This window comes from Haliotis rufescens, unplaced genomic scaffold (genome assembly GCF_023055435.1).
Source record: "Haliotis rufescens isolate VD_foot unplaced genomic scaffold, xgHalRufe1.0.p SCAF_8, whole genome shotgun sequence".
Classification (NCBI taxonomy): domain Eukaryota; kingdom Metazoa; phylum Mollusca; class Gastropoda; order Lepetellida; family Haliotidae; genus Haliotis; species Haliotis rufescens.
The window spans coordinates 24,745,330-24,772,168 of record NW_025964372.1 but is presented as its reverse complement, the minus strand read 5'-3'; the positions used below and the strand labels follow the sequence as shown (position 1 = coordinate 24,772,168).

The 26,839-nt window shown below is 44.4% G+C and overlaps 2 protein-coding genes across 2 annotated transcripts; both read left to right on the top strand.

Moving 5' to 3' along the window:
- Positions 1-6,531: 6,531 nt before the first annotated feature.
- LOC125376952 (transmembrane protein 45B-like) lies at positions 6,532-14,167 on the top strand. The gene is made up of 4 exons (XM_048389597.1): positions 6,532-6,624; positions 10,104-10,209; positions 12,330-12,758; positions 13,619-14,167. The coding sequence occupies exons 1-4, from the start codon at positions 6,532-6,534 to the stop codon at positions 13,876-13,878; spliced, it is 888 nt and encodes a 295-aa protein (XP_048245554.1). The 3' UTR covers positions 13,879-14,167.
- A 4,165-nt stretch (positions 14,168-18,332) lies between these two features.
- On the top strand, positions 18,333-19,041 carry LOC125376992 (acetylcholine receptor subunit beta-like). The gene is made up of 2 exons (XM_048389750.1): positions 18,333-18,520; positions 18,828-19,041. Exons 1-2 carry the CDS (start codon positions 18,333-18,335, stop codon positions 19,039-19,041), a joined length of 402 nt encoding a protein of 133 aa, XP_048245707.1.
- The last annotated feature ends 7,798 nt before the right edge of the window (positions 19,042-26,839 follow it).

The window sequence follows — 26,839 nt, the reverse complement described above, 5'->3', positions numbered from 1 at the left end:
CATTGTTCATTGATCTTGTGTGGTTATTTAGTGATATCACAATTTAGTTCTGTACGCACCGATTTCTTGGTTAACCTTTGAGTTTCAACTTTGGAATTAACTCGTAACAATCTAGACCCTGTAATTCAAAACCTTGACATTGTCTTTATATAAGTCATCGACCGCCAAACTGGTATACATATAGTCTAATAATCAAAGTTGGACTAACAGACCAAGAAAATATCACTTGAGCAATAATTATCAAATTTGATTGGACTGCCAAATAGCCTTAATGGGGGATCTAAAATATAATATTGACTCTTTCAATGCCAACGAATAATAATTTGAAAAGCTGAGATTCAAATTCCTGCATTTTCTGGAACAATTGTTTAGTTATAAAAAACAGTTCAACGGATTTCTCGGAACTTGTTGAATGTAGAACAATGAACAGAAAGTACATCTTATTCCCCAACAACTTCTTTCAACCGTTTTGGGTTTGAAAGAGGACAATGTTTGTTTCCAAGACTTTAATTTTTTAATGAGTGTATTGTGCCATTCTATGCTATCCGAAATATGTTTTTTGATGGAATACTGTATTAATCTCTGGGAACATTAAAAACAAATTGGAAAAAAAAGAAGAAGAAAAAGATGTGTACATAATTTCACGCGTATTTCTTGTTGTTCCGTATTTAAAACTCCTTAGGCAGTTGATCATTGGACTAACTTTTTTAAAGATTTCTTTGATATGTATTTTCCATGAACAATCAGATTAAAGTGTAATTTCTAAAAAAAACTTCTTTCAGGGGATGGAAAACAGAACAAAACCGTATGTGGACAGCATCAACAGCAGCAGACTCACAAGTGGCATACCTAAACTCAAACCTGAGCACAACGTCTTGTTATGTACCTGGCAACACATGCTGTCTTTGTTTGAAGAAGCCCCACAGTGGGAAAAACCCGGTGTTACTGCCTCATCAGTGATGTTGAGACATTTTCCGTTTTCTAATGTCTGTTTACTGCCACAGCTTAGGGCCCAGCATTCTTCACTGAAAGGGTTAAGGATTTCGGAGGGTAAGCACTGATGTCTCATCTCAAACTGTCTTTTGCTGTCGCTTTTTTTGGAATGAATCATAAAGTAACCTTGATACGTGTTTATATCATATGAAAACTCGGCAATGGTGGCGAATGGAGATGTCAGTGTTGGTTTACATGGTGGTTTTGTTGGCTTCCGACATGTGAGGGTCAATTCCTCATTGCAAGCTGCACAGTAAAGATTCCTGTACACCTTGCCGTCAAAGTTGTAGACGAGTTGAAATCCAAAGGTGTTAACACACGCATCTGCATAGGGACTGCTGACATTCGAACAGATTGAAATAACATTGGGCAGACATGCACGAAATCTGTCCTTCCTTGATGGAAGATAGTTCAACAGACAGGCACCGTTTGCATTAATTTCAGACAGTGTCATTGTGTCATTAGCCTGAAAGGTTGCGTCAACATAACACTGACCATGAATTTGCCAAAAAAGGGCGTCCTCGTCATGGCACTTGGCACAGAATATGTTCCGGTAGGTTAATCCTGTTTTCATTCCCGATACAGGAAGTCCAAAGAACTTGTCATCTGATGTGTCCATTGTGCATAATCTGGCTATGTCCGGCTTGGAATACTCACGTGGACACTCGGTCACACTATGAAAATACATATCAGTAGATACGTCGCAGTCGTGGATGCAGTTGATGTAGTTGTGCATGGAGACATCCAGGTCTTTCTGAAACGTCAAATTGACGTCGGGGCAGCAGTCGTCAAAGGAAGTACACAGATCATCACAGAAACATCCCATCATGTTGAAATATCTGTTTCCTTGTAAAAGCTTTGAATGACGTCCACAGGACCACGAAGTGCAGTGAAATGTGTCAAAAATTTCAGCGATACTGATGTGGGTTCCAAAAAACATATAAACAACGATCCTAAACAGGCCACTGGAATTCATTTTCAGCAAGAAGGTCGACCGGCTAAACGACAGTGTCAGCTATGCTAATATAACAATTTCGTCGGTGAACAAACTGACAAGGTCGGATTAAAGCAATACACTTGCTTGGTATAATGACGATAACACGTCACTGTGACTTCAGTAGTTGACAGTATATCAAACCAGTGTACATCACCACGAGGCGAAATGAGACCTTTCCGTGGCTGTCTCCTAAGAATCAATAGCTAAAATGCAGTATAACTGCACCGTGCTGCCTCCACATACAGCTGAACACGCCTCCTGCACTGGTGGGCAGCGGGCATGTGACGCATGAAGCTGTGGACACCTTGTGGACACATGGTTATCATTTTAATGATTGATTTTCTAACTACGCAAAACAGACAAGCATGATTCCTATGATGTGTGATACAGGAATCAGCATTTGTATTAACAAGGGGTGGAGATTTCGTTCAAGCAGGGTCCTGGCTTATAATTTCTGAGATGATTCGCTAAAAAGATCAAAGGCACCGAGTGTAGTTTATGGACAGGGGGCGGCGGGGTAGTCTATTGGTTAAAGCGTACGCTGGTCACGCCCAAGACTCGATTCCGCAAGTGGGTACAATGTGAGAAGCCCATTTCTGGTGTCCACCGCCGTGAAATTGCTGGAATATTGCTAAAAGCAGCGTAAAATCAAACTCACTCACTCAAAATGGACTGGACCACAACCCCCCCCCCCCCCCCCCCCCCCACTCAAACCTCGTGATCTAACGTATGGTAACATTGTTTTATCATGTACTGTGAATCAAGATGGCGCATCCATTAGTATCGTTCAGTGAAATAGTTCCTTTAAACTTGATATTTTCCAGATGATTTCGGGCCCGTGAAGATTCCGGGGTAGAATAGGTCTTCAGCAACCCATACTTGCCGTAAAAGGTGACTATGCTTGTCGTAAAAGGCGACTAACGGCATCGGGTGGTCAGGCTCTCTGACTTGGTTAATGCATGTCATCGATCCCAATTGCGTGGATCGATGCTCATGATATTAATCACTGGATTGTCTGGTCCAGACTCGATTATTTACAGACCGCCGTCATAAAGCTGGAATATTGCTGAGTGCGGCGTTAAACAACAAACAAAACAAACAAACCCGATGTTTTCAATCAAGGTGCTCACGTTATTTGATGCACTTAAGTAAGACCCGTTTTATCACAATATATATTTTGATTATCGATCGGATCGTCTTGACTGGGCGCCGCCATTATTTTGAAAGCAAATGTAAGTGATGTGCGAGGCGGAATCTGATTGGTCAATAGGTGAGACATAGAAGAGACATAATAGCCACTGGTGGCGCTACGATCGAGCCAAGAAATTCCAGCCAAGTCCGACAAGGGTGAAACTAGACGTATTTAGTCAGCTAACTCCCATGCCTGGGGAAGATAGCGACACAGCGTTAAATTAGTAAAATAAGCCGACCGTGGTCTAGTGGATAGAGCGTCTATCCGGATAGCGGTTATGCGGTTCGATCCCCTATCCGCATCATATAAAAAGACGTTAGAGATGGTACTTGTTGTTACCCTGTCTGGCGCTTAGCATTAAGAAACAAGGACTGGTCGGCTCGGAGTCAGTATACTGTGTCTGAGTTGGGTATTCATGTTAAACTTCGGCATGGAATCTCAGTGAGCTAGCACTATAAAACCGGTATTAGTCCGGACTAGTACAAGTATACCGTGCTCGTGGGTTTCACCGAAGTCTGAGACCTGCATCACTTCGGGCTTTCCTCCCACTTTAAGCTGACACGCCGTTATATAACTGGAATACTGTTAAAAGCGACGATAAGCCCAACTCACTCTAAAGTTGCGGAAACTGAAGAGTTTTGTTTGGTCACTGCTTAAAAACATACAATGTTATTCTCTAAAAAGCAGAGCAAACAAAAATATCGTCTTTCAAAAAAGCATCCAGCGAACATAGATTTTTGTAAAACCTGGCGCAAAACTGTGAGGCAAAAAAAATCAATTGGTAGTTCAAATATAGAGCTCAAGCCACATCACAAATAACAGTATGTCCAACTGAGTTATTTGCATGATGCTATCTGCTGGACGCGTGTGCATCAGCGCCAGATGTCATGTGCTTAATGAGCTGTGATCTTTCAATATCGTGATGGCTTTGCTAATACTAGACAACGGTCACGTCCTCCGTGCGTGACATCCTGACTCCAAGTGAGATTCAGCGGGAGATCACTGAGATCCGAGCTCCTTTAAGTTGAATGTTCCTGCATCCCTGCACATAATCCTCTTACACGATTCACTCCCGGTTGTGCGGTAAGTTAGTTCAGTGATGAAGCATTTTGAAACATATCAATCGCTGGATTGTGTTTTATTGGCCCCTTTTAATAGTCGTTTGCTATTTGTTTTATTTCTCCTTTATTGCGTCTTTGATATGGCTTTGGTCTTGGATATGTTTGTTTTAAAATGGTTTTATTTCCGGGCTCTGCTCCGCAAATATATCGCTTTGCAGAACGGGATCCTCATCTAGTTTGTCTTTTGAGATGTCTTCAGTCTTTGATATGTTGATGGCTGTTAGCCCTGGTGGTATTCCGGGGCAGACTTGCCACCAGTCGGTAGAGCTTTCGCGAGAGCCGAACAATGGTGAGGTGAGGTGAAATGGGGTTTAACGTCGCGTCCATGATTACTGTACTTCTATAGCGACTTGCATGCACGTGTATGTGTGCGTGTACGTGTGCGTGTGCGTGTGCGTGTGTGTGTGTGTGTGTGTGTGCGTGCGCGTGGCTGCTTGTACTAGTCCAGACTGACGCCGATGCTATAGTTTAACATGCATACCCCACTCAGGCGTCGCGTTCAAGATTAGTGCACTTATATAGCGGCGTACATGCGCGCGTGTGTGTGTGTGTTTGGCTGTTTGTACTAGTCCGGACTAATGTCGATTTTACAGTGCTAGCCAATGAGGTACCATGCCGCAGTTTAAAACGAATACCCCACGCAGACACAGTATACTGACTCCGAGCCGACCAGTCCTTATTTTAAGCCCCTTAATGTCGAGCGCCAGACAGGGTAACAACAAGTACAATCGTTTGACGTCTTTTGATATGACGCGGCCGGGGATCGAATCCCGGACTTTCCGCTTTCCGGCCGGACGCTCTATCCACTAGATCACAGAGGCGGTCCCAATGAATGAGGTGAGGTGGATACAACGCGATGCCTGGTGTAGTGTATCGATTATGACATAAACAACATACGCACACATAATAAGTCCCTTGTGCAATTTGAGGGTAAAGTCTTCGGGTAGTGTAACCACTGATTCTGTTTGTCAGATTTTTTCTTGACAATGACCAGAACATGTTGGCGGTGTTTTGTAAGGGTGCAACCAAGCAGGAAAGACGACGGGGGTGTGAAGTAAGGGTTACGTCAATGATGTCTTCATCATGATTGGTCATGCCCCCATTGGTCAAACACTCGTTTATACGGCATGGCATGGTCCGAATCAATCACCCAGTGACAATTTAATGGAGTCTTGCCCACTCCGAATTCTGCACAGCCCGGCCCAGTTCGGCTAACGAAGCGGCTGGCTTTTGACGTAGGAGTACACGACTCCCGATCTCTGTGGGGAAAAGTTCATGACTGGCCATTGCATTCTGGTGATGTTTGCTGTTGAAGGTAGTCAGTTACATACGTGCATGGTAGGCACGGGCGTTATCGTCTTGAATACAATGGGGAAGCTAGCATGGCGCGCGTTATTGGTACCAGTTTGTAGTATGTATAGGTTACACTGTCCAGTGACCTTTCTTTCTGGTAGTAAATGTGATCCCTCCCCATATTATTACAGACAGCCATGTTGCCTTACGTTGATGTTCGCGAGACGTTCGCATGACGTTCGCGTGACGTTCGCGCGACGTTCGCATGATGTTCGCATGACGTTCGCTTGACGTTCGCATGACGTTTGTTAGGACACCCCCAGACACGTCCACGCCTATCCGGAAAGTCTGAGTGAATCTGGACTCATCTGAACACATTACAAGAGGCCATCGGCGATTCCAGTTCCTATGCTCCAAACACCAATGGCGTCTGGTTAGAATATGATGACGGTTCATGGTATAACACGGTGTCGTTTAGCATGTAGATTAGCTGCATGCAGACGATTCCTAGTCGAATAAACAGTAACTTGAACTCCTGTGGCCTGGCGGAAGTGAAGAGCGATTTGATTAGTCATCGTCAACGTGCAATGTTTCGGGTGTGGTGGGGCGTTAGCTTTTGGTTCCGAAACTCTGGTTCTCTGGCAGTCATTTTCCAAAGCTGATCTCTCTCCTGGCGACCTATCATCCAATGTTTCGGGTGTGGTGGGGCGTTAGCTTTTGGTTCCGAAACTCTGATTCTCTGGCAGTCATTTTTCAAAGCTGATCTCTCTTTGTTTATTGTGTGTCATCTTCATGCTGGCGCGGATTGTTGATCGTGCTATCAACTGGTTTGTCATAGAAACATTCGTTTCGGTTGTTTTGATATAGCTTGAATCTCGCTAAGGCGCGTAACAACATGTGCTTACTTAATCGACCGCTGTTTCTGCTTCCAGGTCATGGGGTCATTTGCAGGTCACATCGATGAGGGCATATTCTTCATCATCATCGCAGTTTGGTGGATGATGAACGCCTATGTTCATTATATGTTTGTAAGTAATGACCTCCATCTGTTGATTCAAACATAGAATTGCCACACTTTTATTGAGTTATTGAATTAAAATAAAATCTTGTTATGGTTTATGTCCAAGTCTGATAATCAGGCATGTTAATGAAATATTGGAAACTATTTCCTTGTCTGGCTGGTGTGTGCGTGTGTGTGCGTGCGGGCGTGTGTGTGTATGTGTATGTGTGTCTCTATGTCTAATAATTACTTAATTCCTTATGTTTTGAGGCATACCCCCCACGCACCCCAAAACAAAAACATAGCTTAATTCTGAAAAAGTTGAGTGTTGTGGCCTCTTTTGTCAGGAATTCTTGTGTTTTGCCCTGTTTTTTTCAGAACGTTTATCGACTAAAGTTTATTTACCTGTTGCTGATAATCATTTGTAGAGTTTTTGTCGATCTAATCTGTCATCATACATCACGCACCGCACTGGATGCACCTACCACTACTGCCGGCAACAATAAAACCCCACCTCTTGAAAAAAACTGGATGTATTTAATGACAACTCCTAACAGGGAATGAAAATAGGATCGGTTTGGTTACTATATTAAGTATTGAGAAATCAGGTATTAACACCCCTCCCCCTAAACTCAAGGAATTATGACTTTTATTCGACATCGATGGTCCCTCTGCATCACGACCCAAGTCAAGTTGATCAGCTGGAATTATATATATCTCTGAGCATATATACTGAACAACAAAAGTTCCTGTGACATTGAATAAGATTTAATGCAAAGTTATGTATTTTTTACCAAATCTGAAACAATTTCGGTTGGCAACAGATAAAAGACTCCTGTAAGTGTTCAAATGGTTTAATTTGCCATACTGACTTCAGAAAATGCGTGATTTCATAAAAAACAAACATGAACATGCCAAAATGTTAATTTACAAATCGATAGCGTGTGTGTCCACCTCTGGTTGCGATGCAAGCAACACATCCTCGTCTCATGGAATGGACCAGGCGTCGCACAAAGTCCTGTGGGATATCTGTCCATATCTGCTGGAGCATGTTTCGAAGTTCATGGAGTGTATGTGGAACACGTGGTTGGGGATAACATTCACGTTGTTTTGTTGAAGGGAATCCTGAACAAGTCGAGCAATATGAGGCCGGGCGTTGTCATGTTGAAAGGTAATGCCTGGGTCATGACGACGCAAAAACGGTAGAACAACAGGGCCGATGATCTCGTCGCGGTAGCGCTGTCCATTGATATTTCCCCTCTACCACTATCAAACGGGTCCTCTGTCTTGCTGTAATCCCACACTATACCATAACCCTGCCGCCCCCGAACCGATCTTATTCCATGACACAATGATTGACGTAACGTTCACCTCGACGTCGGTACACTCGAATCCGTCCATCGCTATGGCTGAGGTGAAAACAAGACTCGTAAGAAAATAGAACTTGTCCCCACTGCATGGCCGTCCATGACGCTGTCTGCACCACTGTAGACGTGCTTGACGGTGGTTTCCAGTCACCGTTGCTGGCTGGAATCGATTTCGTAGGTGTGTTGTTCGAATCCAGTTGTCTTGTGGATTATTGGTTACGCGTGGCCTGCCACTCCGAGAATGGTCTCTGACTGCATTCGTCTGTTGCCAACGTTGCCATAAACACCAAATGGTGTTTCTGTGGACGTTAAACTGTCTTGCAACGTCACGTTGACTCGATCCTGCTTCAATCATACCAATGGCTCGCAGACGCTCATCTTGGGACAGGCGTGGCATTTCGTAGTGTTGAATAATTGCGTAGTTTTGTTGTTTTTCTGAGTGGTTGTTGTCAGCACGATGCTAAACAATGCATATGGAATCCCGTTAACGCACATGTTTTTATACCCATTCTTGGGTAGTGAAATGCATGGGGATTGCATAAAAGTCAACTTTTGCATAGAATGCATGCTTTTCTGTAGCAGTTGCGTTTTTGTGACTTGATTCCATATCCATGTACTACAATATTGAAAACCTTTCTTTACTTGTTTGAAAAATACACTAAAATATTGGTGTGACAGGAACTTTTGTTGTTGAGTATATGATATTTACGCTTTTGCTGAACTCACATATATATATTTTATTCTCTCTTTGTGACTGACATAGTTCGAATGGGAGATTAAATTTACAGATGTCACGTAGAACCATAGCTACAAAACAGATGTAATCCTGCAGGGGGTCTTATGCAGGAAATGGTGAAACTGCGTGTCACCTTGATCCATATATTTATATGGTATAGCTTTGTTTCCCGCAGGCCGAAAGTCCGATAAAAATAGAAATAACGTCAGTGAGTGATTATGATTTTACGCCGCTTAACAATATTCTAGTAATATCACAGCAGGGTAGACATGGGCTCCTCACACTGTACATAACTACCTCCATGTGTCATGACAGTGGTGTTGCCGATGTTTCGGTAAATCTTGAAAAGAACATGCTTGTCGTGAGAAGCGACTAACATGCATGTCATCATATACCAATCACGCATATTGATGCTCATGATGTCAGCCACTGGATTGTCTGGTCCAGACTCGATTTATTACAGACAACCGTCATATAGCTGGACTATTTCTGAGTGCGGCGTTAAACAACAAACAAACAAAACATCTTAATGTCGCTCCAATGATATGTAGAGCCCATAGCCATGGGTGTTGTAACAAAACATGTTCGGTGCGTATGTCTTTGCCTCTGTGTATGTTTTTTGCGTCTGTGTATGCCTTTGCCTCTGTGTATGTCTTTGCGTCTGTGTATGCCTTTGCGTCTGTGTATACCTTTGCGTCTGTGTATGTCTTTGCGTCTGTGTATGCCTTTGCGTCTGTGTATGCCTTTGCCTCTGTGTATGTCTTTGCCTCTGTGTATGTCTTTGCGTCTGTGTATGTCTTTGCGTCTGTGTATACCTTTGCGTCTGTGTATACCTTTGCGTCTGTGTATGCCTTTGCGTCTGTGTATGCCTTTGCGTCTGTGTATGCCTTTGCCTCTGTGTATGTCTTTGCGTCTGTGTATGCCTTTGCGTCTGTGTATGTCTTTGCGTCTGTGTATGTCTTTGCCTCTGTTTATGTCTTTGCGTCTGTGTATGCCTTTGCGTCTGTGTATGTCTTTGCCTCTGTGTATGTCTTTGCGTCTGTTTATGTCTTTGCCTCTGTGTATGTCTTTGCCTCTGTGTATGTCTTTACCTCTGTGTATGCCTTTGCGTCTGTGTATGTCTTTGCCTCTGTGTTTGTCTTTGCGTCTGTGTATGCCTTTGCGTCTGTGTATGTCTTTGCGTCTGTTTATGTCTTTGCCTCTGTGTTTGTCTTTGCCGCTGTGTATGCCTTTGCGTCTGTGTATGTCTTTGCGTCTGTGTATGTCTTTGCGTCTGTTTATGTCTTTGCGTCTGTGTATGCCTTTGCGTCTGTGTATGTCTTTGCGTCTGTGTATGTCTTTGCCTCTGTGTATGTCTTTGCCTCTGTGTATGCGCGTTAATCAACCACCTCTTTTCTTTTCCAGCGACGAGACCGAGGAAAAGAATTCATTCCCAAATTCAGTTTTCCGTTACCAGGGAAACGGCGAGTTCCGGTTGAAATATACTTCAAGCTAGCATTTCCGGTTGTAGGTATGTATTAGTGTATTGGATTAGCGAGTGAATGCTGTTTGGCTCCGCAGTCGCAACACTATTGGTAATACTTTGACACCCTGCCTTATCTCACTCATACTGCCTCTATATACACGAACTATTCCAGTAATTAGAGGACCAATAATAGCAAAAAGCGTTATAACATACCATATTTCCTCTTTTAGACGCTGGGGCACGGGTGGCCCAGTCGTCTAAGGCGCCGAGATTCGCTGTGCAGTGTTGCGTCCCTTGGGCACGCCAGAAACCTATGATTGTGGGTTCGAATCCCGGTTCGCCCCGATTATGTTTCTAGGTTTGTCAGCACCATACCCGTGCTCGTGGGTTTCACCGAAGTGGTAAACGTCTGAGACACGCATCACTTCGGGCTTTCCTCCCACATTAAGCTGACACGCCGCGATATAACTGGAATACTGTTAAAAGCGGCGTTAAACCCAACTCACTCACTCACTCACTTACTCTTTTAGACGCTGGGATATACCCTCTGTCGTAACAATAGAAGTTCTAACAGAGGCCGGGTTCATCATGTACGGCATGTGATGATTACTTGTTCACTATATAATAACCGTTTCCTGCAAATGTACTCTTTGTATGATTGTAGAAGTTGGGATTATGTGAGTTAGTAAATTTCCAGGCCTCTTATACACGCGTCAACTGTTTGTGCGAAATTAATAGACGCTCTGATAATAGAGGAAATACGGTACACTTTATGCGTGACGTTTGTTTAAATTAGACATATACACATCCTTATGATCAAAGGTTGCTTAAGTTATAGCAGGGCGTATCATCTAGATGTAGCCGGGAAGCCAAACGTGACGCAGATTGTACACGATGAGATGCTCAAGGTCAACTGTTGTTTGTTGTTTAACGCCGCAATATTCCAGCTATATATATATATGAGTGAGTAAGTGTGTTGGTATGGTTTTATGCCGTTTTGGTAGAGCGTCCGCCTGGAGAGCGGAAGGTCCGGGGTTTGATCCCCGGCCGCGTCATTCCAAAAGACGTTAAAAGATGGTACTTGTTGTTACCCTGTCTGGCGCTCGGTATTAAGGGGCTAAAAAAAGGACTGGTCGGCTCGGGGTCAGTACACTGTGTCTGAGTGGGGTATTCATGTTAAACTGCGGCATGGTATCTCAGTGAGCTAGCACTATAAACCGGCATCAGTCTGGACTAGTACAAGCAGCCACACAAACACACACACACACGTACATCCACGTCGCTATATAAGTGCAATAATCTTGGACGCGACGTTAAACCCCATTTCACCTCACCACTGTTTTTCAAAACTGGGTTTACGATTCCGCCAACTGGAAATGTGGAAAAAAGGAGTTGGTTATTTTCATAGTGAGTGAGTGAATGTTGTTTAACGCGATATTCCAGCTCTATCACATCGGCCTCCAATCTCATTAAAATCATATCTTAGTTCTCGTTCCCTCTAAACAAATATCTGAGGACATCCCATTAGGGGTCACGTCAGAACGACCCTTCGCGAACTTTGACCGGCCACTGAAATGACTTAACAAGAAGTCGACATCAGCCAATTAGAAAGCAGCTTTCTCGAGCTTTACGGCACTCGTTTCAACCTGGCGACTTCCATTTCAGACTACGCTTGCAAAATATGTAGACACAGTTCTCGACTAAAATTTTGAAAACTGAACAAACGAACATTCCGTAATGTCTAATATATGGTTGAGATTGTATTGCAGTGCTTCCCACGTAGTGTGCAACGCCTCTTCCGTGTATATGTTTATACCACGGAAGCGACAGATAGATGATAAATTTGGCGGATTCAGTCGTACGGGCCGTAACTGTCGTTTGGAGTACCCCGTGTTAACGTTTTCGAGGTTGCATGATTAGAAAACACATTCCGACTGTCACTTTCATGATCAGGTAAGCGACGCTTGGTCGGATGAAAGGGTCGCTCTGACGTGACCCGTAATGGAATGTCCTCAGATCTTTGTTTAGCGATAGCGAGAACTAAGATCTGATTTTAATGAGACTGATCGGCCTCCAATATTTACCAATGACCTGTTTCAACTCGGAATCTTCATGGGTGCAACTCACTCACTCACTCCTTCGCTCAACCATTTTCCCCTGTGTAGGATTCCTGGCAGAGCTGATTGACAGTGGGGCTAAGTTCCAAGACGATGACGGCAACTTCATCAACCTCGTCTACATGCAGCACGTCACCATCTACGGCTTGTTCATCATCCACGCAATCACCGACCTCCTCATGTATTACGACTTCCCACTCCTCGCCGGCACGCACTACCTCACAGCTGCTGTCGCCTTCTTCTGGTATGGCATCGGCTTCTACTACCACGCCCACATGCACGGCAAGGAGCCCCTGGAGGAGATAGTTCACGTCCTGCCCGTTCCGGTGATGCTGGCTACTGGGCTAGCCATCCTGTGTGAGATGTTGTGGAGGAAGGGCGTGGCCACTGTTCTTGTGAGGGCGTACTTTGTGTTGACGTTGGGAACGTGGTTCTCACACGTGGCCTTCATCCTGTACGATCACACGTCATTCCCAGGTAGGTCAGAGGTGAAAAAAAATGTTTCCTTCAAAATGTCTTTCCAAAGGTGGGACTGAGCGCAAAAGACATGTATTCTGAACCCCATCACCCACCCCTCGAATATTAAATGCTCGGCCCCTTTCAGCTACACATAGGATTAACACGTAGACATTAACACTCCGAGCCGACCAGTCCATTTTGAGTGAGTGAGAATGGTTTCACGCCGCTGTTAGCAATATTCCAGCAATCTCACGGCGGGGGACACATAAAAATCAGATCTTAGGGGGGGGGACAGAAATGGGCTTCATGCATTGTATCCATTGGGTACTCGAATCCGGGCCTTTTAAAGCTAGGCTACCCCACCGCCACGTTTTAAGTTCGAGAAGATCATGCACTGAGATTCAGCGAATAACAATGGAGTGTTTGTTTGTTTGTTCGTTATTTAACGCCACACTCAGCAATATGCCAGGTATATGACGGCGGCCTGTAAATCATCGCGTCTGGGCAAGACCAGTGATTGACATCATGAGCATCGATCTACGCAATTGGCATACGATGACATGCATCGACTAGGTCAGCGAGCCTGACCACCCGATCCCGTTACTCGCCTCTTACGACAAGCAAGGGTTGCTGAACCCCAATTCTAACCCGGATCTTCACGGGTTTACAATGGAGTGAGGGCGTTACTTTAATGTCTACGGTTGACTGTTGAAGACTGCTTACAAAACAAGGGACGGGTTGACAGGAAAAAGTTAGTCAGTATGTAGTCGACGCATACCTAACGGTTCACAAATACAAGGAAACTAAACATTTGGATTATCTAAACAAATGAGTGTCACGAAGCAACAATTCTTATTGCATGTATTTGACTCTTCCAGGCAGTCATCCGTCTAACTATAACCGTCATGATCACAGAAACGTTGCATTTGCTGCTGCAGCCTTCGGCATGCATCTCTGTTTCAACCTCATCTTCATGGTCGTGAGCTACGTCATCACCTACTACGTCGTGAGATGGATGTACGGTGTACGCATCACCAACAGGTACTACCACGACGAGGACGACTTGTCGTACAAGAAAGTACCAGATCACTCGGACGAGAGTGCAGAGTCTTGCCTTTTGAAGGACTGTGACTTTTAACGTATTCTTAGGACATGGGTGGCCCTTCAGAGTTACAGGATCCGCTGATCTAAGACTCGTCGTGATTATGATCCGTGATTTGCGAGCATCTCATCGTGTACAATCTGCGTCACGTTTGGCTTCCCGGCTACATCCAGATGATACGCCCTGCTATATCTAAAATGCTGTTTAAAAGCAGCGTTTAACGTTATTCACTTACTTCAATACATTCCATGAAAGGATTAGGAGTGAGTGAATGAGTATGGTTTTACGCCGCTTTTAGCAATATTCCAGCAATACCACGGCGGGGGACACCAGAAATGGGCTTCACACATTGTACCCATGTCGGAATTCGAACCCGGGTCTTGGGCGTGAAAGGATTAGGAGGGCAGTGAGTGAGTGAGTGAGTGGGTGTGTATGGTTTTACGCCGCTTTTAGCAATATTCCAGCAATATCATTGCGGGGGACCCCAGAAATGGGCTTCACACCACGACGGGAATCGAACTCGGGCCTTCGACATGACGAGCCAACGCTTTAATGAGGACAGCATTTTCTTTGGTTTTTGTGTATGTTTTATAGCGTTGCAAATTGTGTTGCATGTTCTGGCAAAATATAAATGAAGCCACTGGAGTGGACGTGGTGGCACTGGGTGTGGGTTCTATTAATACAATTTAAGGTCGTAGTTCTGAAATAGAGTTGAGAATTCCTTGCAGCCTGACCCCCCACAGACTCTGGGGTGAGGTGACATTGGGTGTTACGTCGCGTTCAATATGAAAGTACGGACGTCTTAAAGCATGAACCACAAGGAAAGCATGAACGCTACACAGTATGAACGCCACAGAAAGTATGAACGCTACATAGTATGAACGCCACAGAACGTCTGAAAGCTACATAGTATGAACGCCACAGAAAGTATGAACGCTACATAGTATGAACGCCACAGAAAATCTGAACGCTACATAGTATGAACGCCACAGAAAGTATGAACGCTATATAGTATGAACGCCACAGAAAATCTGAACGCTACATAGTATGAACGCCACAGAAAGTATAAACGCTACATAGTATGAACGCCACAGAAAGTATGAACGCTATATAGTATGAACGCCACAGAAAGTCTGAACGCTACATAGTATGAACGCCACAGAAAGTCTAAATGCTACATAGTATGAACGCCACAGAAAGTATGAACGCTACATAGTATGAACGCCACAAAAAGTATGAACGCTACATAGTATGAACGCCACAGAAAGTATGAACGCTACATAGTATGAACGCCACAGAAAGAAGCCAAAGACAGAAAGTACGAGTTCCTCACAGCATGACACCTCCCAGTCTGAACTATGAAGCTGGCTGAAAGTATGAACGCCTATGAACGTCTCATGGTATGAACCCGACAGTGTATGTCATGCAAGTTATGCAAGTTATGTCTATGTATGTTTTACATTACGTCTCCTCATCCTCCATCAGTGACACATACATTGGTTCTTATTATCTAGACCCGTGAAGATCCGGGGTAGAATAGGTCCTCTGTAGCCCATGCTTGCCGCAAAAAGCGACAATGCTTGTCGTAAGAGCCGACTAACGGGATCGTGGTCAGGCTCGCTGACTTTGTAGATGCATGTCATCGTATTCCAAATGCGTGGATCGATGCTCATGATGTCAGTCACTGGATTGTCTGGTCCAAATTAGATTATTTACAGACCGCCGTCATATAGCTGGAATAATCCTGAGTGCGGCGTTAAACAACAAACCAATCTTATTATTTATCATACCATGAATACATAAACACTATTATATTTTAATTGTGTATTTTTAAATTGTATTTTATTATTGGTTTTGTCGTTTGCTTTCTCCTTATCTTGGTGTATCTTAATAACTTAATTTACTGAATAACATGAATAACTGAGAATAAATTTTAGTTGAATTGCATGGTAATTATATTTATTTTAGCATAAGGGTATTTTTCATCACAGAGTGAGTGAGTGAGTGAGTGAGTGAGTGAGTGAGTATGGTGAGTATGAGAGCTGCAACATGTTACGATAAGACACAGGTGGAATCGTCCTCCAGGTCTCGCATATCGGTAAACCTACACTAACCGGTAGGAATCGTCCTCCACGTCTCGCATATCGGTAAACCTACACTAACCGGGTGGAATCGTCCTCCAGGTCTCGCATAACGGTAAACCTACACTAACCGGTAGGAATCGTCCTCCACGTCTCGCATATCGGTAAACCTACACTAACCGGGTGGAATCGTCCTCCAGGTCTCGCATAACGGTAAACCTACACTAACCGGTAGGAATCGTCCTCCACGTCTCGCATATCGGTAAACCTACACTAACCGGGTGGAATCGTCCTCCAGGTCTCGCATATCGGTAAACCTACACTAACTGGGTGGAATCGTCCTCCACGTCTCGCATATCGGTAAACCTACACTAACCGGTAGGAATCGTCCTCCACGTCTCGCATATCTGTAAACCTACACTAACCGGTAGGAATCGTCCTCCAGGTCTCGCATATCGGTAAACCTACACTAACCGGGTGGAATCGTCCTCCACGTCTCGCATATCTGTAAACCTACACTAACCGGGTGCAATCGTCCTCCACGTCTCGCATATCGGTAAACCTACACTAACCGGGTGGAATCGTCCTCCAGGTCTCGCATATCGGTACCCCTACACTAACCGGTAGGAATCGTCCTCCACGTCTCGCATATCGGTAAACCTACACTAACCGGGTGGAATCGTCCTCCAGGTCTCGCATATCGGTACCCCTACACTAACCGGTAGGAATCGTCCTCCAGGTCTCGCATATCGGTAAACCTACACTAACCGGGTGGAATCGTCCTCCAGGTCTCGCATAACGGTAAACCTACACTAACCGGGTGCAATCGTCCTCCAGGTCTCGCATAACGGTAAACCTACACTAACCGGGTGGAATCGTCCTCCAGGTCTCGCATAACGGTAAACCTACACTAACCGGGTGGAATCGTCCTCCAGGTCTCGCATAACGGTAAACCTACACTAACCGGGTGCAATCGTCCTCCAGGTCTCGCATATCGGTAAACCTACACTAACCGGGTGCAATCGTCCTCCAGGTCTCGCATAACGGTAAACCTATACTAACCGGGTGCAATCGTCCTCCAGGTCTCGCATAACGGTAAACCTACACTAACCGGGTGCAATCGTCCTCCAGGTCTCGCATAACGGTAAACCTACACTAACCGGGTGGAATCGTCCTCCAGGTCTCGCATAACGGTAAACCTTCACTAACCGGGTGGAATCGTCCTCCAGGTCTCGCATATCGGTAAACCTACACTAACCGGGTGCAATCGTCCTCCAGGTCTCGCATAACGGTAAACCTACACTAACCGGGTGCAATCGTCCTCAAGGTCTCGCATAACGGTAAACCTACACTAACCGGGTGGAATCGTCCTCCAGGTCTCGCATAACGGTAAACCTACATTAACCGGGTGGAATCGTCCTCCAGGTCTCGCATATCGGTACCCCTCCTCCTAGGAAAGCTGTATCGGCCCCTGTTCCTGGCGGGTATATGGATGGAAACTGTAAATCCGTTCTCACTATCGTCTAGACTTAAAAGCCTGTACATGCCAAATTATTCCAGAGTACAAGTCAACATTACTTTCAACAAAATAAACTTTACCATTACCATACGCGACTCAAAAGAATCACGATAAATAATAAATATAGACAATTTCAAGGCCGGTTGACGAAGTCGATATCGTGACAGTGCAAACCATCCCAGCCTTTATGCATTGAAAGACTTGAGGATTATTAATAATGCTTGGCCATGCCCTTTTGAGTGGATAGTTTCAACACAAACTGGTTACATTTGACACCTCCAATATCTTGTCGTGTATTCGGTCAGCATGGAATCTTACAGGACGATCGTCTTTGTTCTGATCTGTGTCACAGGAATATATGCAGGTTCACTGTCCATACGGAAGACCCTCTACAACAAAGTGCTTGGCGGTTATAACTCTCAAATACGACCGGTGTTAGATGACTCTGAACCAACGCCCGTGAACATAGGGTTTGTATTCATCCCCTTGGTGGATCTGAACGAGGTTGAACAATCAATAACACTGAACGGAATGTTCAAGTTGGGGTGGCAAGATGCATCTTTACAGTGGGACCCCGCTGATTATGATGGTATAACGAAAATATACAACAGAAGGTGTGGTTGCCTGACATCTTTATAACAAACACGCTGACAGAGGACACCTCGGCTTTGATGAATTGACAGTGCAGGTGGAAAACACAGGGCTTGTTTTTGGCAGCCATCGGGTCTCTTCACCCTGTCATGCAAAACTGACGTCACCTTCTTTCCATTCGACAAACAAACTTGCAAAATGGTGGTGTCGACTTACGGTTCTCAAGGTTTTTTAAAGATATATCCTTTATTCCCGACCATCTTCAGCGAGCTACCGACACCCCCAATGGGCTGTTTCGAATGGTAAATGTGACAACGGAGTTGTTGGAACTGGATGACATGGACGCTTTACCAGAAATATTTGTGTATTTGGATCTCGAGCGTCGTCCTGTCAACTACATCGTGAACGTCCTTCTCCCCATCATCCTGCTCTCCATCGTCAGCATCTTGGTGTTTTTCGTACCGGTGGATTCTGGAGAGAAGGACCCGTGAAGATCCGGGGTAGAATAGGTCTTCAGCAATCCATGCTTGTCGTAAAAGGCGACTAACGGGATCGGGTGGTCTGGCTCGCTGACTTGGTTGATGCATGTCATCGATCCCAATGGCGTGGGTCGATGGTCAGGATGTCAATCACTGGATTGTCTGGTCCAGACTCGATTATTTACAGACCGCCGTCATATAGCTGGAATATTGCTGAGTGCGGCGTTAAACAACAAACAAACAAACCAAACCAATCTGGAGAGAAGATTGGCCTTTGCATCACTGTCCTTCTGGCCTTCTTCGTGTTCCTGCCAGCAGCATCCTGCCAGTTACATCCCTGCAGACTCCGTGTCTGGTCATCTGCATCTCGTCCTTGACCGGCCTGAGTGGACTTACCCTGGCGTCCATCATCGTCCTCAACGTCCACCACAAATGGTCATTTAGCCTGCACACACGTGAAATGCAGAAATCTGAAACCAGTATTCCCCTGCAGTGCGTACCAAGGCCGAATCCTTTGAGGCATCAGTAAACAGGTGCGTGAAGTTGGCATTATGTTCAGTTATAAAGTCCTGAGATGACATTTGGGCTTATTCGTTTGCTAATGATTGAATTCAGATCATAACAAAGACCTGGTTTCAGAAGCAGCGACGGAGCAGTATCTGGAGGTGAAGAGGAATCAGCTGGGTCGCACTGTATTACTCCATGCTTGGCCGTAAGTTTCTGAATGCTCAATCCGAAAAGGACCTTGCCATCGTCCACCACAAACCAGATGATGTCCCAATACCGGCATTCATCAAAGTACGGGTCAGATGGATGCTGTGCAAACGATCCAAGACGTTCGTAAACAAAGTGTCCACCATCAAACAGAAACGTCTTCACCCTCGATCCATGACGTGCGACAGCCTCGGGGTTGGAGACCGGGGAGACCGGAACGAGAACCCAAACCCAGATGTCCCCATTACAGAAGACCTCAAAACAGAGGTCGGAGAAGACGTGAACACTGAGGTCAGGATTTCCTGGCAGCAGGTGGCATGGTGTGTGGACACCGCATGTTTTGTTCTGTTCAGCGCGGCTGTGATCATCTCAAATATAGTGTTTGGTCTCATCATGCTTCAAACCGTTCAAGTGCAAGGATATTAAATTGCCGAGTGTAACTCAAACATTTCGTGTTAGCGTTATGATGAATTAATAAGAGGCTGAAGGGTCAATTACAAAGAAGAGGTGAGGTGAAATTGGTTTAACGTCGCGTCCAAGATTATTGCACTTATATAGCGACGTGCATGTACGTGTATGTGTTTGTGTTTGTGTGGCTGCTTGTACTAGTCCGGACTGATGCCGATTTATAGTGCTAGCTCACTGAGATACCATGCCGAGGTTTAACACAGTATACTGACTCCGAGCCGACCAGTCCTTGTTTTAGCCCCTTAATGCCGAGCGCCAGACAGGGTAACAACAAGTACCATCTTTTAACGTCTTTTGGTATGGCGCGGCCGGGGATCGAACCCCGGACCTTCCGCTCTCCGGGCGGACGCTCTATCACTAGACCACGGAGGCGGTCTACAAAGAAGAAAAAATGAGAGGTATTTGGTCGCATTATTAGACGTTTGGGTGAGTGAATGTTGTTTAACGCCGCAGTAATCAAGGTATCGGCTATATCAGAGCAGCTTCAATCAAAGAGACCAATGCCTGAAATTATCAACAACTTCCCACGCCATCGGGGCAAGTGGCACAATATCAAATGAACACCGGTTCATTTCAATCGATCATGGGATCTAGGGACAATTTTAACCCAGAATCCCCACTGGGTCACAAATAATTGGTTGAGAAAAATGACTGATACTATTCAATGGGGCGGTCGGGTAGCCTATGGGTTAAAGCGTTCGCTCATCACGACGAAGAGCCGGGTCGATTCCCCACATGGATACAATGTGTGAAGCCCATTTCTGATGTCCCCCGTTGTGATATTGCTAAATGTTGCGGCGTAAAACCACACTCTCTCACTCACTCATTCTGGAAGATATGCCCCAGGTGTGGTGTGCTGAGATGATTATGGGAGTGAGTATGTTGTACTCTGCCGTAGCAGGGCGGGGAATACCATGGATTTGGAAATCATCTATACGGGGTGACGGGTGAATGCTTTAACCACTAGGCTACCCAAACTGTCCTTATGACATTTAATACTTCACAGTGACGTCAATGACTCATTATTTAGTTGCTACTGCACAGCGTGGTTTGGTTCATCATAACGTCATCACGGGTATGTATGTATACACTATGAGCTTCCATCACCCGTGAATACATTGGGCCGATATGTGGTGTGGTGGTGACGTGTGTTTATTTTTAGTCAGCCAATGATGGTGTCGTGCATCACTCAATGGTTTGTTTGTTTGTTGTTTAACGCCGCACTCAGCAATATTCAAGCTATAGGACGGCGGTCTGCATATAATCGAGTCTGGACCAGACAATCCAGAGATTGACATCATGAGCATCGATCTACGCAAATGGGATACGATGAGATGCATAAACCAAGTCAGCGAGCCTGACCACCCGATACCTTAAATCGCCTCTTACGACAAGCATGGCTTGCTGAATACCAAGCTGGATCTTCACAGGTCGAAAGCTATGGTACACGTACATATGCTGCATTCGATGTCAAGCGGGAGACTTACCGTTTGTACGATGCAATCTGAGTACTCGCCGATTTCCCTCTCGCTGAACCTGAGTGAGTGAGAATGGTTTTACGCCACTTTTAGCAATATTTCAGCAATATCACGGCGGGGGACACCAGAAGTGGGCTTCACACATTGTACCCATGTCGGGAATCGAACCCGGGTCTTCGGCGTGACGAGCGAACGCTTTAACCACTAGGCTACCCGATCGCCCCCGCTGAACCTGACTGTGGTTTGATGTGTTGGCTATGTAATGGATAAATTATGAGATTCGGGGCTCGTTGATTCTACTTCCGGTATCAACAGACACAAGTGATTTCTCACTCTCCTACCCAGAGTTCCACGCGGCCGGCAGCCAGCCAGCCAGCATAGTACCTCTGCCACAGGCAAACGCCATGTGACGATTCGTCACATCTTTCACGGTCCATTCAAGATACTGAATATGCTTTTCATCCGTTTCATGTTTGACAAGTCTACACATTTTCATAAACAAATGTCAAAGAATGGTTACGGCTCATTAAGAAAGTATGCTTATACGTGAAAATCTACTGGTTTTTTCGTAGTTATCCTTTGATTTCATTGGTTGCTCCACTAGCTGTTATCGAAGCCCAACGGAGAGCTAGCAATACGGTGACTTTGATGTATAAATATATATCGTCATGCAACTCACTGTCGGAGTTGTAGTAGCATATCTATATAATTATGCAAAACAATATGTAAAGCGCCTCCAAATACTTGCATTAGTCCGTTCTATTCTGATTTCTGAAAAAGCGCGTTTGTTTGCAAACAAGAGAAAATCCGGTCACGTGATATGCAAATTAGCCTGTGGCAGTGGTGTTATGCCGAGTCACCACTGAGCCGGAGTGTGGTGATTTCTCCGACTCAAACCATGTCACGGTTGATAATTTCGCTATAATTTTCCAAAATGACATATAGTTGCGTCAATTTTACTTGTTTGAAATGCACGTTCAGAAAGACCAGTGAATCCTGGCGCAGAATCAACTGCCATTCGTCACCACTCGCCTCTTTCCGTAACCTGCAAGAAGACTCGTCCCCCTCTCGATGAATGTTATGTGCGAAAATACGACAAACCAATCAGAATGCGCGTATGATTTCGAGTTCTTTGTCAAATAATCCCTCAGAAATAATTTTTGATTTTACATATGTCTTGCACCTAAAAATATACCCAAGACACAGTTAAATGTGTTCAGTCATACTGTATAATTCCGCACGTCCCGATGTCCTTTAAATTGCATCAGCAAAATATATATTATATGGGGAAATATATGTGAACCATTACGCATCGAGTTGACAATTGTTTTAGGTATGCCCGTTTGCGCTAAGACGGAACCTAGTCGCAAAAATGGCCATGAGAGGGGCACGAGTCGCTATTCGGCTTGTCCCGGAATACCACGAGTTGGTCACGAATGAATCAACTGCAACAATAGCGTGACGTCATCATAATGGTTTACAGGTAGTGAGTACACCACAAAGGAACCATTTGTACACGGGGGATGGAAGAACGAAGTGTCTAGTACTGTATACAAATCCATAAACCATTGATGATGGTTTGGGTTTTGTTGTCTTTCATTATGTCTTATATGTTTTTCGTCGTACAGCGGGTGTTCTCTTCAAGAGCAAGTCGCTGATTTAACTAACTGCGCGTCATCGTACCATCGTACCACGTCTTGTAGTTCATAATGACTGGCAATATGAGAGTATGTATATAGATCTCTATAGACTGTTTACTACAGTAATATATTAAATTAATTAATATGAAGAAAGTGATACTCAACAACAAAAGTAACTCACACCATGGAAAAATACAGATTCATTTCCTTGTGAGTTTTGTTTTTATTGATACAAATGCATTTGATCAATCCAGAAATGTTCCCTCAGCAACACGTGTTTGATGTTTAGAACATGTTTTTACGTTTCCTTCTACCCAGTGCCATACAGATGCATGCAACATACATGATTTGCACGTGTATGTCCTTTGTTTTTTTCCCCATAATTGTTTCTATGAAACACCAGACAAAACACACCGATAAAAAAGACAAATTTGAAAGTGGTATACTTTCTTTTTTTGTTTGATACACACCATATGCGATAAACGGGATGGGTAACCGATATATTGTCAAAGCGATTAGTTTGTAATCTTTAATAAATTATTCGATCAATTATAATGTTCATAATATGTGTTAAATGTGTGCTGATCATCCCAACTTTAACTCATTGATGGACTTGTTAAAATATAAACGAAAAATTCAAGAACATACATGCACATCGATGGCACATTGTGACCGTAAAAGGGTCATTTTGGGATCCATTCGCATTTCTGACCTACATAATACACCAGGAAGCAAGGGAGTTGTTTGTATTTTTTGTTTAACGCCGCACACAACAATATTCAGGCGGTCTGTAAGTAATCGTGTCTGGACCAGGCAATCCAATGATTGACCAGCATTGATCCACGCAATTGGAATACGATGACATGCATCAACCAAGTCAGCGAGCCTGACCACCTGATCCCGTCAGTCGCCTCTTACAAGTATGGGATATGATGAGCAATGGAGTAGTGATATTACATGATTTCACGGTAAACCGCATAACACCCATCATTCCGCATATAGATCGTACATCATGGTCGATGATTTTGAGAAAAGCTTGTTATAGGGACAATAGAAATCAGCTATAAAGTTTATATCGAACAACAGTTATATGAGTCATGACTAACGCCAGATTGTTTTGTGTTATGGCATAGTCACGTGAACTTGTGAAACTATTGATTGCAGTTCCAATGAAGATTCCTCCACATGCTGTTTAAGGTGGCCTCGTGAAGATCCGTGTTAGAATAATCTTCAGCAACCCATGCTTGTCGCAAGAGGCGACTAACGGGATCGGGTGGTCAGACTCGGTTACTTTGTTGATGCATGTCATTGTATCCCAATTGTGTAGATCAATGCTCATGATGTCAATCATTGGATTGTCTGCTCCAGATTCGATATTTACATACCGCAGTCGCATAGCTGTAATGTTGCCGAGTGCGGCGTTAAACAACAAACAAACATCATAACATCAATCACTGGATTGTCTGGTCCAGATTCGAATATTTACAGGCCGTCGTAGCTGAAAAATTGCCGAGTGCGGCGTTAAACATCAATCAATCAATTTTAAGAGGCACTTAGAAGATATTGTTTCCACGAAGACAGGATTGACCTGTGAGATGACGGGGTAGAAAGGCGGAAGATATGTAGGTCTTAGAATCACAATCACAGGATCCTGGCATGCCTATGGGAGGCAACTTTACAAAGTGAATGTGTTGCTTTGGACGCCTGGGTCATGCGTATCCCAAAGGTCGTTTGGTCATAACCTCGTCAAGAGTCACATGGAAATAGGACACGACGAAAGGGACATTTCCTGCAGCAGTTCGATTATTGGTCTAAGGGAGATAATCTGTATTGGTTGAATCAACGCTTCACGGGAGACCGGTTTCGACTGTCGGCGATGTCGGACGTGTTGCCAATCGCTCTCGTTGTTTTGTTATATGTGGTCACATAGCGTTAAAATTCATTCTTTTGTTTATATGACCAATGTTAGTTTATATCACTGTCAGCATCAAATATTGGCTTCTAATAATTCTACCTCGGATCTTCACGGGTATCAAATAAATATAAGCATCCAGGAGACGTTCCTGTGGCCAGAGAGTAATTTTAATATTAAGGGACACGCCATTTTCCGACAGGATAGAGTAATAAGCAATCCAAATGTCGCAAATCCTCTTTGAGGGGGCTGTGCAATTTTTTGTAAAATCTGATTTGTGCTTCAGAGAGCACGAGTTGCCAAAAAAACGCTTTTGAAGCCATTGCAGTTAAGATTTACTTTGATGAAACTAACTCAATGACAGGAGTTGGTTTGTTGTTTAACGCCGCAATCAGCAATATTCCACGCAATTGGGATCGATGACATGGCTCAACCAAGTCAGCGAGACAGACCACCCGATCCCGTTAGTCGCCTTTTACGGCAAGCATGTGTTTTAAGACCTATTTTACCCCGGATCTTCACGGGTCCAATGACAGTACACCACTGGAAAGCCTAATGTAAACGATTATATCAAGCGAACAGCGGATAATCAGGAGCCCTATTTCTCTTGTGGCGATTATAACAGTCATCATGGGGAAGCAATGAAACAGACTACAACGGAACAGTTATTGAAAACCGTTTGGATGAATCTGACCTGGTGATTATTAAGTGATGGTAAAATGATCCGAATGGATCTGGGGAGATGGATGTTTTCTTCCTTGGACCTTTCAATGATATCCTCCTCATAAGCATCAGGATGTAACTGGGATGTGTTCCAACACGATTCCCTTGGTAGTGAGCACTTTCCAGTATTCACTGAGGTCTTTTTGTGTACATGTTCCAGCATGGAAATTTTAAAATGCAAACTGGTCCAATGAACTTATGAACGATGCTGATGTTTCAAATGACAACATTACTTCAAAAATTATTGAAATATCCCTGGCAACTATTAAAACATCGTCAGGGGGCAGTTTTCTTTCATCCCCAAAGTGTGGTGGAACCATGAATATGAAAAGGCAAACCAAGCAAGGGAACAAGCCTATAGTAGGGTTTGTTATGCTTCTCTTCCTTGTGATCTGGCTATGTTCAGAAAGAGTGAGAGTGAGTATGGTTTTACGCCGCTTTTAGCAACATTCCAGCAATATCACGGCGGGGGACACCGGAAATAGGCTTCACTACCATGTGGGGAAACGAACCTGTGCCTTCGGTGTGACGAGCGAACGCTTTAATCACTAGGCTACCCGACGCCCCTGTTTAGACAACAATGTGCCGAGTTTCAACGTATTGGTCATGGGGCAAATCGCTGTAGTTGGCTAACTATATTGCAAGTATAAAAAGATTTAATCCTTTATCTTTTATTTGGTCCAGAATTAAAGTATCAGCCGGACTCTGATATCCGGTGTCCTATACTTGTTGATTGGTTGGTTGGCTGTTTAACGCCGCACTCGGCAATCTTCCAGCTATATGGCGGCGGTCTGTAAATAATCGAGTCTGGACCAGACAATCCAGTGATTAATATCATGAGCATCGGTCCACGCAATTAGGATCGATGACATGCTTCAACCAAGTCAGCGAGTCTGACCACCCGATCCCGTTAGTCGCCGCATTCGACAAGCATGGGTTGCTGAAGACCAATTCTACTTCGGATTTTCACGGGTCCTATACCTGTTGAGGGCAGTATAGTGGCCAACATTCAGAAGGTTAATTTATAACAGTTTAAAACAGTAGTAGCCCTGATAACTTCCAGAGGGAGAAGTCATAGAATCTTATGAAACCGCATTTTTACCTGACATTTCTGCCACCATGTTGGACTGTAGATCTGATTTAAACACCCTTCCTCAAACGATGAACTTAAAGGTGCCGTATCGAATACAAACAATTCCTCTCCTGGAGCAGATGATTTATGTTGTGAGATGTTTAAACACGTGCCAGGGTCTGCACTTATCCCTGATCTGCTGGAGTTCTGGGACTATGCCTAAAGCCAGAACACATGCCATCATTGTCCGAGTACCAAAACCAGGGAAGGATCCGACAATGCCTGCTTCATATGCACCAATTTCCCTAACTTCCAATCCA

Excerpts from the sequence above, each read along its gene's own strand:
- LOC125376992 (XM_048389750.1), top strand. The coding sequence starts at position 18,333 with ATGGTAAATGTGACAACGGAGTTGTTGGAACTGGATGACATGGACGCT. Across the intron at positions 18,521-18,827 it reads GATTCTGGAGAGAAGGACCC|CAGCATCCTGCCAGTTACAT; the intron begins GTGAAGATCCGG and ends TGTTCCTGCCAG.
- LOC125376952 (XM_048389597.1), top strand. The coding sequence starts at position 6,532 with ATGGGGTCATTTGCAGGTCACATCGATGAGGGCATATTCTTCATCATC. Across the intron at positions 10,210-12,329 it reads GCTAGCATTTCCGGTTGTAG|GATTCCTGGCAGAGCTGATT; the intron begins GTATGTATTAGT and ends TCCCCTGTGTAG. Across the intron at positions 12,759-13,618 it reads CGATCACACGTCATTCCCAG|GCAGTCATCCGTCTAACTAT; the intron begins GTAGGTCAGAGG and ends TGACTCTTCCAG.